Raw genomic sequence first — 13,953 nt, 5'->3', positions numbered from 1 at the left:
AAACTTTAAAAACATGTTGTTTGTCGTTACTCTTCATTTGAATACTGACTCGGTTACAGTAATTTGTGTAATGTTGGACATATGACTAGACAACGCGACATTGACACAGCAATATTGCCTCAGACTTCTTCCTCTTTAAAGCATCTTTAAACTTTAAAAACACGTTGTTTGTTGTGACTCTTCGTTGTAATACTGTCTCTGCACTGCAAAAAAAATCCCTAGAAATTGCAGCTGGGTTGCATTTATGTTTTTTACTGGCGACATTTTGTTCAAAGTTGAATGAACATTAAACCAGTCTTTGTATTTACAGAGTAGAGCTAAAAAAACAGCATCAAGCAAAACATTCTGGGAAACAAAATCTAAAGCAAAAAAACAGAAAAAGGTTGATGATGATTTCTTGTTCCCAGAATGCTTTGCATGAGGCTGTTATTGTATAGTTTTAATCTGTAAAGATAAAGACTTGTTAATGTTTCAAATGTATTTAACTTTGAACAAACTCTTGCCAGTAAATAACATAAATGTAAATCTACGGTAAATTACCGGCAACCCAGCTGCAATACCATTGTAATTTCTACGGAATTTGTTTACAGTGTGTTACAGTAATTTGTGTATTGTTGGACATAAGACGAAACCATGTGACATTGACACAGCAATATTGCCTCAGACTCCTCTTTAAAGCATAAACTTTAAAAACGTGTTTGTTTGTCATGACTCTTCATTTTAGCCTAATGACTCGGTTACAGTAATGTGTGTAATGTTTACATACCACGAGACAACGTGACATTGACACAGCAATATTGCCTCAGACTCATTTTTATCAGCAGATAAATATGCATTAGGTACACCACAGTTCTGTAAAGTTAAGTGGAAAATTAATTAATGTATGTATTTTCTCTCTCAGTAAGGGCTAACGTTAACTGATTGTCTGTCTGTTCTCAACCAAACATTCATTCAAGACCTTTTAAAGGTAACGTTACCACGTTTATTCATTCATTTATTATGTTGAGAGTACACCACAGTTCTGTAAGTGAAAAATTAATTCATATTTGTGTGTTTTTCTTTCAGTAAGTGCTAACATTAACCGTCTGTCTGTCTGTCTGTTCTCAACCAAACAGTCATTCAAATTTTTTAAAGGTAACGTTACCATGTTTATTCATTCATTTATTTTGTTGCGAGTACACCACAGTTCTGGAAGTGAAAAATTAATTCATATTTGTGTTTTTTCTCTCTCAGTAAGGACTAACGTTAACTGACTGTCTGTCTGCTCTCAACCAAACAGTCATTCAAGACCTTTGAAAGGTAACGTTACCACATTTATTTATTATGTTGTGAGTACACCACAGTTCTTTCAATGGAAAATGTATATTTTCATATTTGTGTGCGTGTTTTCTTACTGTTCGGCACAAGCATTTCCTGGGCAAGTTTGAATTTCTCTCAGTTAGGACTGACGGACGGCCATTCACTCATAAAACCTTTTAAAGGTAATGTTACCACATTTATTATGTTGTGAGTATAATACACTTCTGTAAGTGGAAAATAAATTCATATTTGTGTGTTTTCTCACAGGTTAGCACGAATGCGTCCAGCATTATTTTGGATCTTTACCATTGAGGAGACTGGCTGTCTGTTCTCAACCAAGCACCATTTACACACAAAAACTTTAAAGGTACCACATTTGATTATTATGTTGTTAGTATACCACCGTTCTGTTAGTGAAACATTTATTCATATTTTTGTGTTTTCTCACAGGTAAGAACGAACGTGTCTTTACTATTGAGGAGGCTGACTGACTTTCATCTAACAACCGTCATTAACACAACAAAAACTAAAGAAATGTTACTACAAGTGGACCTATTTATTTACTCATCATGCTGTGAGTAGACCACAGTTTTGTCTGTGAAAAAATAAAATTTGAGTTTTCTCACTGCTTGGTGTAGACAAATGTGACCCTGTGTAATTTGGAAATTTCATGGGAAAAGTGTATTTCTTAAAAATGTTTAAATGTCATTTGAATTAAGGAACAGTACACTGATTTTGTTTTAAAATATTCCTGTTTGGACAGTCTATTAAAGTCAATAAAGGAATACTTGATATATTTTATAAGGAATTTGTAAATCTTAAATTAGTTTTAATGTGAATTTAGACTGAACAGCACACTTTTGTTTTATGTCTAAAGCAATGTTTGTAAAATAAATGATTGTTCAATAAACTGTAATAATTTTACCCTTTTCTGTCATTTTTTTTTATACTAATGTTTTTCTGATCTTATGTAACTTAAAATCATTTGAGTTAAATCAACTTAAATGATATTAGGCAATCGATTTCCTCAAACCATTTGAGTAGCTATATAGTTGTGTGAACTTATTCATTTGAGTTAAGTCAACTTAAACCATTTAAGGCAATCAGTTTCCTCAAACCATTTGAGTAGCTATATAGTTGTTTGAACTAAATAAAATTTATTAAGTAAACTAAAACCATTTGAGTGGTATGAACTTAAGCAAACTTAATATATTTGAGTAAAGGTAACTCAAACCGTTTTAGTAATATGCACTTAAAATTTACAGTTTACAGTATAAGTTTTAAAACTTAAATGGTTTAAGGCAATCGATTTCCTCAAACGGTTTAAGTTGAGTTAACTTGTCAGGTTTTACAGTGCAGATATAAAAAGCGCTGTGTCTCTGATTGGCCAGCTAATCTGTACGTTGTGATTGGCCTGAATACCTCTGTCGTAAGTTGGAAAGTGACGCTCACTGAAAAAAAATTATTCATTCAATTTACTCAATTATTTTAAGGTAAGTGGTTGCAATACATTCATTTAAGCTATACATTTAAACAAAAAAATTGTAAAATAAAATAAAACAATTTTGTTTAAATGTAGCTTAAATAAATTGATTGTAACACTTACCTTAAAAAAATGAGTAAATTGAATGAATAATTTTTTTCAGTGCTCCTTACCATGTTTGAAAGATTCGGTTGCTAACAGGAGTTAACTTAAAGGCTGTGAGTCCGAAGCGGGAGGAATTATGATAATGTCGGTCTTGTCTACATCACCAATACGAGGAAGTAAATTGTTGCCTACAATCCGTGCGTTTGTTGTAGTAAAAAAAAGAGATTTACACTGTTAGACTTAACTGTAATTTCTACAGTTACTTACCACAAAATGCCCAGTAAAATACCATCATTTTCTTTTTCAGTTCATTACTGTAATATGCTTTGCATTACGGGTATTAACATTTAATTTACAATGATTTACTCTATGTTTTGAATTTGCGGTAGACTGCTGTAAAACAACAGCAGTAGTGCTACTATAGTTGAATAAAACAGTGTTATAAAAGCATATAAAATGGAAAAATAAAAATTTTATTTGTTATGCTTTTAGCAGTGAAGCAAATTTCTAAATGTGAATTGTTTTCAGCAGTGTAAATAATTTATTGAGAATTGTAGATAGAAACAAGAAAGGGATTATGGATAAATGCTTGACCGTCAGATTTGAATTTGACCTCAAGACTTCAAAACACTAGTGACACCACAGAGTGTCGGGAGAGTGACAGAAGAGGCTACTTGGGGAGTTTAGCGAGTAACTTTTTTTAAGTGACTCTGTAGCACTGTGGTAGTGTTAAGGAACTACGACATGGCCAAACTGGGTTTGATTCCCCTTCAAGGCAATATATTTTTAAAACTAGGTTACAGTAAGGGTATTATACTGTAAAATGGAACTGCGGTAAAGGCATCATAGTGAAAAAACATGTACAGTTATGGTACTGTAATGGGGCAGTTACAGTAACTCCCGCATATATACAATAAAAAGTCTAACAGTGTACGTTGGAGATGATAACTCGCGTCATCGTTTACTTTGAGGTTTGTACCTTTTGCATATCATTAACATGTACTAATACACACTTACACAACAAAGGAAATGTAAAAACGTGAATCGGACAATAGGTGCTCTCTAATAAAGTCACGTATCTTCTATGTAGGTATCAGAAAATGGTAACATATTGTATCAATGCATTTTTTGGCACCTTTAATGCAGATGTGATCAGGTCTAGTACAGTGCTTGCCAATTCTGGACCCCCTCCCAGAAAGTTTTAGATGTCTCCATATTTAAAACACCTGATTTAATTTATCATCCTCCTTCCAAAATGGTAAACATGTCTACGTAACAAGTTGATGAATTAAATCAGATGTGTTAAATAAGGAGACATCTGAAACAGGAGGGTGGTCCTCGAGGACCAGGATTGGGAAACACTTCCAGATAGCATGAAACCATTGAAACAATGTTAAAAATTGTTGAATCAATATCACGTTTGCACCCTCCATTAATATTGAAAAAAATATTGAAATTTCAACAAATCGCCATTATTGTGATCAGTGTTTGCTTTAGTTGGGCCTTTGACTCTTGTGTTTTAATGGTAAGTTTTCTTTAGATGCTGAAACGGTGTTTTTAAAATACATCTACTGTGACAAAAAAAAAAAAAAAGATCTAATGTTATCAAGTAGTTCAATTCTTGTAGAGACACATCTACTGTTAAAGATGTGCAAGAAATGGACATTACAGTACTAGTTGGAGTGTCAGGTCTGTTATTTTGAGAATTATAAAAACACATTAAGAAGATTAAACTACTGAATCTATCTCTGACATCATGAATCGGTCTATGAATCTCATCAATGGTGACGATCAACAAAATAAAGCTTCATGCTGCAATGCATGCTGGGTATCATCATAGTACTAAACTAATTTATGACTCCCAGCATGCATTGCAGTTGATCGTTTAATCTGAATTTGTTTGATGATTGTCACCATTGTTGAGATTTGTAGGATGAGTAATGATGTCTGAATGTGTCAGCATTTTTTCTGTTTGTCTCGTCACAGTGTATTTACAAGCCAAAACAATTATAATGGTCAAATATGGATCAACATCATCACATAAAGCAGCTTAATTTTATATCATCTTGACATCTTCATAAAAATAAATAATTTTCAACTTAACTTTGAAACACATTTTTCTTTTCCAATGCACATGTCTACATAAACACATACAAACACTAAAAAAAGAAAATAAAAAATTAACTTAGTTAATGTTGAGAGTCAATGACCCAACTAAAGCAAACACTGATCACAATAATGATGGTTTGCTGAAATTTCAATATTTTTTCAATATTAATGGAGGGGGCAAACCTGACATTGATTCAATGCAATTAACATTGACAAATCAACTGTTTTTAACATTGTTTCAATGGTTGCGTGCTATCTGGGACTGGTACCCATACACTCATACTGTACAAAGATGCTAAAAAATGCCAGAGAAGAACCTTTGACATCTGTTGAAAAAAAGCTTATTTGTAGTAAGGAAAGGTTTTACTGACCCTGAAGGGGTAAGAAAGTAATGTTGCTCTTTGAGAAAGCAAAAATGTTAAAAAGAGTGTCCCCGATTCTCATGGCACCAAATTCTGAACATGTCAGAGCATGATCGCTTTACCCACAAATCAATTTAGGGCAGGAAAACAGAAACCAGCAACACTACGCAAAACAAAAGGTTGAGCGCAGAACTGAACGTGTCACACGTGGTCTGTTGAGTAAAACTCCCAGATGTCTATTCTATGACAGCTGCTTCCCCTGCAACAGCGAGTGGGAGGGCCAGTCCCTCATCTTTACAAGAGGTATCGCAAAGCACATCACCCTTGCTTCAGGGGAAAGTACACTATACAGCGCTCCTCCTGGACATCTGTTGAGAAAACCGAACAGGAACGCGAACGCACATCTACACTCATCAAACAGGAAGTTTGACACATTCTGAGGTTTTTTCTACAGGCCAACCAGAAGAAGAAGTGGGGTGGGGGCCAGGCGCATACTAGATCGTCAATCCCTGCCTCGCTAAAGTCAGTCTGCCGAAGTCACTGCAGCTGCCGGGAAGAATGTCTCTATCTGCTGACTATTGTGAGGAAAAAGTGGGCAACAGGGATGGGGGTGCCCTGGCCCAACAGAGGAAGCTGATCTGGGGCTTGATGGTTTGGTCCACCCTGCTGACTCTCGGCCTCGCCACATCCATAATCTACTTACAGTTCATTCCTAGAGCATCACAGGAGAAGGTATGGATGATTTCTTCTTCTTTATTATTGAACACCTGGCATTTGACAAAATAAAAGTGTGAATCCTGGCATCTTCTAGTACAGTACTAATCAAAGGTCTAATATGAGATATTATAGTCATATTGGTGGGATACAGTAAGACCACTGCGGGTTGATGACTCAGGACCGCAGCTGGGGGCAAATACAGAAATGTGTAATCATAGCACATACTTATATGACGGGACAATATTGAACCCCGTGGCACTGCAAGATGTAAAGAAAAGATCAATGAACCTGAATGAATCACTATAAATGATAGATAAGTTCACACAGGTGTCAGAGTAGCACAGTAAGCACATGTTTAGTTCGTCATGGGCATATAGTACCACTTGGTCGGATATTTGATGATATTGTCACATTTTGTATGCTTTCATCTTCTTGATGTTTGACATTTACATTTTGGAACCACAATCAACACCAAATGTCAACTATATGTGGGATGTATCCGATGTGATATCAGATACAAACTCCAGTAACATGTTGGATTATTTCCAGTTTGTGTAAAGACATATTATACTGTTAATATAGTTTTGGTATTGTAATGGTCATTGGGTGCTTCTGAGAAAGTGTAGCAGGTCTATGAACAGAATAAAACCCAAAATGAAAATAATATTCAAGTAGTTTAATAATATTCCAATAGAGAAATCAGATATCAGTCTTATTATTTTCTAATTACACAACTTCACAAAAATATTAGTTAACACAACAATTTACACTACTATGTAAACATATAAACAAATATATTTTGAGGCAATTTTATATATATGCCTGTATGTGTGTGTGTGTGTGTGTGTGTGTGTGTGTGTGTGTGTGTGTGTGTGTGTGTGTGTGTGTGTGTGTGTACCTGGTAATTATCATGTTAAGGGGACCAAATGTCCCCACAAAGATAGAAATACCAGTGCATTTTTGACCTTGTGAGGACATTTTGAGGTCCCCATGAGGAAACAAGCTTATAAATCAAACAGAATGATGTATCTTGAAAATGTGAAGTATCAGAAAGGTTTCTGTGATGGTTGGGTTTAGGGAAAAGGGTAGGTAAGGGGAGTAGAATATACAGTTTGTATGGTATAAAATGCATTATGTCTATGGAATGTCCCCACAAAACATGGAAACCAGGATGTGTGTGTGTGTGTGTGTGTGTGTGTGTGTGTGTGTCTCATATATATATATATATATATATATATATATATATATATATATATATATATATATATATACACACATTTTTTTAATAAACATCTGGTTAGCAAATAAATATTGGGAATCCATAGGTTGTCTTACTGGGTGATTATGTCATTTATTTGTGTTATACAAGCATTTAAACTTCCCATTTTTACCCTTGTAAGTCAAAATATAAGAGAAGTTGTATTCTCCCTCATTTTAAGGTCACTCTGTATAAAAGCATCTGCTACATAAATAAATGTAAATGAGTTGTGTTGGCTACAATCCTGAATAAATGTCACAGTATCATGTCAGTACATGTACAGGCAGGCCTCCTCACATCAAACATAAGAGAGCAAGTGATGAAAAAAAGGTAGAACAAGCGAAACTATCTATGGCTTATGGTTTGTGAAGATCCGCTTTGAATCTTTGAGTCATGCTTTTGTTGTGTGTTATGAAACTCGGCTATTTTAGTTGCTATTTTAGTTACAATGTAAGGTCTAGATCAATACCAAGAGTAGTTTTGCTTTTCGCTTTTTGTTCGAAGAGCAGGATTTCGTTGCGTTATAAAAATAAACTGGTGGTTTCGTTCGAACGTAACACCTTTAAGATATGAGAACGCTATTTTGACATTCTGAAACCATACTTTCTCCTCAAAGTTGTTGTTGTTTTTCTGTAAAAAAGCAGAAGGTTTATCGGTCGGGTAAAGACAAACCATCAACCACAGAATAGACATCATGACATCATTTCACTGAGGGGAAATGCCACTTTTCATCGCTCCGCATTGTTTTTTATTCAGTTTCAATGACATCACAAGCCTTGCGTATTTAACATTTGTACCCACACACGTGTTAGGTGAAAGGAAGGTATTTAAAAAAACATAAGTTTGGTATATCATTTTAATTCAGTCACTCTTCACTGTCCTTTCTGAAATGTAAAAGGCTCAAAAATCAATTTAATGTCCTAATATATTCGTTAAAATTATTTTAACCAGGTACAAACCTCTTTGCACTTTGATGTAGACATGCTGTCATTCATTCAAGTATTTTTCTGTGCACACTGTTGGTTCAACATAAAAATTACCTTGTTGCCTTGAAAATTTAAGTTAATTCAACTTAAAAATATTAGATAACTCTAAATATAGAGTTAAACATATTTGCTGCCAGATTTACAAGTCATGTCAACTTACTATTATTTATCTTGACAAGAGATCAGTTGCTACAACTTATAAAATATAGTTGAAAAAAGTCAACTTCATTTTATAAGTTATAACAACTCATCTGTAGTTATAATAACTCATCTCTAGTCAAGATAAATAATAGTAAGTTGAAATGACTGAGTTGATTCAACAAAAAATCTAAGGCAGCAAAGATTTTTTACAGTGTAGTTGTGTAAAAATTGTTGGGTCAACTAATATTTGTATAACTATTTGAATTATCTCAAAATTACTTTTTTTATTGAATTTTATTTTTTACAGTGGAGTACTTTTATATTGTGATAGCGTTTAATGGATTCTGCCAACAAAGCAATATTTCTGAATGGCCTGAGACCGGGATTAAGTGGATTTGAAGTAATTGACAAAAGTGTAATATGTGCCGAGAGCATTCAGTTGATATCATTATTATTTTTTAAACCTTGCAATACCATAGTAACCATTGGAACACTGTAGCAACCAGTGATGGGAGTAACGCGTTACAAAGTACTACTTTTAGCAGTAACGAGCATGTAAGGAAGTATTTTTTTAAATCAATTAACGCAATTACAATTACTGAAATTTAAATGAGTTCGTTACTCGCGTTACTCTATTTTGTAAAAAATAGACAAGACATATCTGACGTCGCAGGACCGTAGTTGGCGGCGCAATGATTCATTACCCTTCATCATAGCTGACAGTGCATATAGTATGAACATGAAAAATCTAAACGGGACAACATACCTTTGTTTAAAAATTGTGCGCAAGTCATAATCCATCCGGTCTCATGTTTGTAAATTATCTTCACCAAGCAATCGCAGTAGGCTATGACATCACCTTGCATTTGTAGTCCACAAAGGTAATAAATCTAAGAAATGTTCATATATTCTTAGATGTTTACATCTGCTTCATGGAAGAGAACGATCCGCGATTGTGGTTTCCACTAAAATATTCACACTGCGCTGTACGCCCGTGTTAAAACTCCATAGTATGTTTGAGCTCACTTTTAATTTTAGTTTCAGTCTCTCCGTATCCGAAAAAACAACCCACTCGCTCTGCGTCCGTCTGACAAAACAATCCACTCGCTCCGTGTCCGTCCAACAAAACAATCCACATAGCCTACTCTGTTTTCTGATTAAATATCTTCCTTTAATCCTGTGTATCATTTAAATCCAACAGAAAACAAACAATATATGACCAAAGAGCGCAGTCCCTGCGGCAAGCTTCACAAGCTGTGTTCCAATTTAAAGGGACACAAGGCAGCATTTTTATGTTAATAAATCATCTTCGTAAGTCGGTATATGGTTAAATGACTCATTACCGGACGAATCAAGTCTCTCTCGCCCGCCCCTACCGTCTGTAGGAAGAATACCCAACTTGCACTTCGCAGTATCCGACCCGGTGGCCTTCAGTCTCGCAAAGTCTCAGATATCGCGAGAAGCAGTATCACTTTACAGCAAACAACACATAGGCAGGCGAGCTAAACACGGCTAGCGATTGTTGCAAATGGCAGAGCCGGGGAAGAAGCATCGAAAACCCTTGACGGAAGGGAAACCTAACTGGATTGGAAATAAGCTGATAAACTTGGTTCCGAGGGGGGAGGGACAACAGTTAGTTTTTACGACAGTGTGTTTGAAAGCATTTACTTTCAGACACTAGGGGGAGCTCGTAGAGAAATATTACGCAGACTTGCCTGGTTTCCCTTTAAGGGCTTCACCCTACTAAGCATGCGATAAAAGGTGAGCACTCGGCCTTTCAAGGCGCTCAGAAGTTCGCGACGAGAACTGAAATGAGACGGTCTAAACTTCGGAGGACCCATAATTTGCCTCATCTGTTGCACGCGCATCGCGCCTGTCAGCAGGACACAGCGGAGACGTTTCTAACTTATTAAAATAAATATGAAAGCAGAAAAATGATAATTTATTTTAGAAAATATGACATGTTGACACAATTGTCTCCAGATTTTTAAAGAGACACTACACAATTTTAACACATTATATATTTTTGTAAACATGCAGAATATTTGTCTAAATGGTCTAAATGATATACATAAATAAACTAAGTTTACATATTAAGATAATTTCTAACAAAAATATTCAAAGGTTGAATCTAAAGCAAAATAGCCTCCTGTATGTGATATATTAGAGTCTTACGTGTAAAATAGCCCATCCATATCATTTTACTGTTTGACTGTTCAGTACTGTTCATATTTACATTTAAAAAGCAGACATAAAAGTAACTTAAAAGTTACTTTTCTAAGTAACTAATTACTTTTGATATACAGTAACTGGTAGAGTAATTCAGTTACTTTTAAAAGAAGTAACTAGTAACTGTAACTAATTACTAATTTTCAGCAACTTGCCCAACACTGGTAGCAACACCTTAGCAACCACCTTTCTGTGACAATATGGCTAACAACCAGTCAGCATACATTTGCATCTGCCTAACAATGCCTTGGCAAAAACGCCCAGAGCACCTATGAATAGTTGACATAACTTTAAGGTGCATAAAATATGTTAAATTAGTAACACCTAATATATATATATATATATATATATATATATATATATATATATATATATATATATATATATATATGTTTTTTTTTACTTCTTTACTTTAGTTTTCACTTTAGGTGTTACCATGTTAACACTTGTGGGTTGTTCCAATTTAATACCATTTCGGGTTGTTTGTGGCTAAAAAAGCCACTAAATTAAATGGCTGTAAAAGTGTATCAGATTTATCAATAAAAAAATCATAAATCTGTTAATCACCTTCAGTACTGATCAAAACTAGCAAATGTTTACAAAACTTCCATGATTTTAACTCTTTAATTGCCAAGTTTATAAGTGATGTCATTGATTTAGGGGAAAAACACAAAATTACAGATTTTTTTAAATATAAAAAGTGATTGTGGATTGGATTTTTTTTTAAACCTTTTTCACAGTCTTGGGCATGTCAAAGATTAGTAAAAACATTGACTTTGATGCATTTTTAGTCTTTGTGCAGCATCAGATTTTATTTTTTTCTCCCTAATTAGGTGTTTGTGGCTGTTTTTGCCCCATTGACTTCCATTATAACAACATTGATTGCAAAGCCATGACATTATATAATCATGCATTCTTGATTGTTGGCAGTTTTTCCTTTTGCTAAGAGGTAAAATTTGTCAGTATTACTGTTGATCACCATGTGGCACCATTAACCCTTTAGTAGCCTGTGTATGTGTGTGTGCATGTGTGTGTGCGTGTAGTGGGCAATGGGGGAAAACCTCTGCCTTATGGGCGTTTCACACAGGACGCGGCAACCGCGAGTGTTTAGTTCTTTTTCAGTAGGAGACAAAACAGGGACGGTTACAGAGGTAAATCCTGTCCCTTCTTTAGGGCACAGTCTCACATTACAGAACACCCAAGCAAACGCCTTTGTATGTATCTGTATCTCTAGGTGTCAACCCGTCAAATTCCATTTATACTTTAAAAAGGCTTAATTTTGTATTCAGGCCAACATTACACGTGTGTGTTGCCAGGTATTTCTTTAAAAAAATTCTATATATAATTATACAATGTGGGTGATGTTAAGAGCTCTATCTTATCTGAACAATCTTTGTGTTACTACAGAACTTCACCTCATCCCATGACAACAACAAAGACACAGAAGATAAACAAATAATATTTCAACCAAAATGTAAGTCAAGAGTTTCCCATTTTTAAACCATTAAAGGGGACATATCATGAAAATTAGACTTTTTCCATGTTTAAGTGCTATAATTGGGTCCCCGGTGTTCACCATAGAAAATGTATACAAAAAAAAACAGGAACTTAGTTTTGGTAACCATTCTCTGCAAGCATATGAAAAAACAAGTAATTGAAATTTGGCTCCCCTTGTGATGTCAGAAGTGGATAATATTATAATAATACCATCTCCTAATTTTCACTATCCAACAATGGCACTGCCATTTATTGCAGAGAGAAAGAGAGAAAATAATTGACAGCAAAATTGAGTTTCAATTTCAACCAACCACCATTATGGTGATCAGTGTTTGCATTTCATTTGCATTTTAAAGGACACACAAAGTGCCAAGTTTGACATGTTATAATAAATTATCTGTGGGGTATTTTGAGCTAGAACTTCACATTCATACTCTGCATGGGGACACCAAAGATTTATTTGACATCTTAAAAAAGTCTTGTGAAATGTCTCCTTTAAACCCTACATCTTAACATGTCCTCAGACTTGCTCTAAATGTGATAAAGGTAAATGAGCTTTAAATAAATGCTACAGGTTGAATTGTTTCTCCGTAAGAAATAAGATATTTAAACATGCAGTACATTTTCAATTTGTAAACTGCATAATAATAAACCCAAGAATGACTTATCTGTAGACCTTTCCACAGGGGATGATAGAGACAAAGTGGAGCAACTCCAGTGGGACAATGGAGTTATTAAATCTCAAAGTTTCATCTCTGGAGAGACACAGCTGACGGTTCATAAGGATGGCCAATATTTCCTCTACCTACAGGTCACCCTTGACAGTGGGGATAAGGGACAGAAATATGAAGTAACTGTGGAAGCAAGACAAGACACAAACTTGCGTCATCTTTTATCGAGTCATATCAGTAACACAAACCTCTCAACTGGTTTCATGGGTAAAGGAATCACCTTGAATAAAGGAGAAATTATAACTGTAACTTGCAAGCCTAAAGCCAAAATCAAAACTGATGAGAAACACACTTACCTGGGTGTAATCAGGATTGGATAATCCTGAATCAACCCTGTATCGTGAAATTGACGGATGACAATATGAATGTGGACAGTATGCTGGGAAGCACTGAAATACACACTGGATGGAGTATAGAGATTTAAGAGATGTATTTTTCCCTGAAGAGGCTGTCTGCCTTCATTGCACTATATTTAAGCTTTTTCCCCACTCAGTGGACACTTTGTATTGCTATGTATTTCTACATGGACACAATGGAGCAGGATTTTTGATCCCAACGGAGGATCGGGAACCTGTGTTTGATCACTATGTGAATATTTATTATTCAATTGCACACAAGGGAGAATGAAGAGGCTTTCAAACGTATCTCCCTTTAAAAAAGTAAAAGAAAATGAAGCTTTGGCCAACTAAGATGTTACTGCTCAGCTGGCATATCAACATGAATCACTGAAATTACAGTATTTATATATAGTCATATAGACGTATTATTGTGTGTTATATTACGGCCCAGCTAACAGAAAAAAGTTCCAAGAACGCTCCCCGAAAGTTTCCAACGTTCCCAAAAACGCTCTGCCAGCGTGGAAAGTGTCCACTTTTCTTGACGTTCTGGGAACGTTTCTGTGTTGTCTGAAAAAAAGTTAACAAAAAGTTAGCACAACCAGGAAAAAAAAATAGCAAGCAAAAGTCAAGGGTCAAGAGTCCAACTAAAACAAACACTAATCACAATAATGGTGACTTAAAATGAAACAAAACATCAA

At 35.0% G+C, this 13,953-nt stretch overlaps 1 protein-coding gene and 1 long non-coding RNA gene across 4 annotated transcripts; both read left to right on the top strand.

The window, feature by feature from the left end:
• Positions 1-672: 672 nt before the first annotated feature.
• Positions 673-2,224, top strand: LOC129429704 (uncharacterized). 2 transcript variants are annotated; one of them, XR_012359130.1, is made up of 6 exons: positions 673-967; positions 1,066-1,134; positions 1,234-1,299; positions 1,408-1,481; positions 1,567-1,666; positions 1,750-2,224. It is a non-coding gene; the product is annotated as an uncharacterized lncRNA (long non-coding RNA). The 2 variants fall into 2 exon arrangements; XR_012359129.1 differs by having other exon boundaries at positions 677-967; positions 1,567-2,224.
• Positions 2,225-5,190: 2,966 nt separating this feature from the next.
• On the top strand, positions 5,191-13,739 carry tnfsf18 (TNF superfamily member 18). Of its 2 annotated transcripts, none has more exons than XM_055186549.2 (3): positions 5,191-6,090; positions 12,097-12,163; positions 12,873-13,739. In XM_055186549.2, the coding sequence occupies exons 1-3, from the start codon at positions 5,917-5,919 to the stop codon at positions 13,235-13,237; spliced, it is 606 nt and encodes a 201-aa protein (XP_055042524.2). In that variant the 5' UTR covers positions 5,191-5,916; the 3' UTR covers positions 13,238-13,739. The 2 variants fall into 2 exon arrangements, with proteins under 2 accessions (XP_055042524.2, XP_055042522.2); XM_055186547.2 differs by having other exon boundaries at positions 12,861-13,739.
• The last annotated feature ends 214 nt before the right edge of the window (positions 13,740-13,953 follow it).

Source organism: Misgurnus anguillicaudatus, chromosome 19 (assembly GCF_027580225.2).
Source record: "Misgurnus anguillicaudatus chromosome 19, ASM2758022v2, whole genome shotgun sequence".
NCBI lineage: Eukaryota > Metazoa > Chordata > Actinopteri > Cypriniformes > Cobitidae > Misgurnus > Misgurnus anguillicaudatus.
Note: the sequence above shows the minus strand (reverse complement) of the source record. Positions and strands in the feature narration are given on the sequence as shown.

Coding starts and splice junctions, on each gene's coding strand:
- tnfsf18 (XM_055186547.2), top strand. CDS start 5,917: ATGTCTCTATCTGCTGACTATTGTGAGGAAAAAGTGGGCAACAGGGAT. Junction 6,091..12,096: donor CTAGAGCATCACAGGAGAAG/GTATGGATGATT, acceptor GTGTTACTACAG/AACTTCACCTCATCCCATGA. Junction 12,164..12,860: donor AATAATATTTCAACCAAAAT/GTAAGTCAAGAG, acceptor ACTTATCTGTAG/ACCTTTCCACAGGGGATGAT.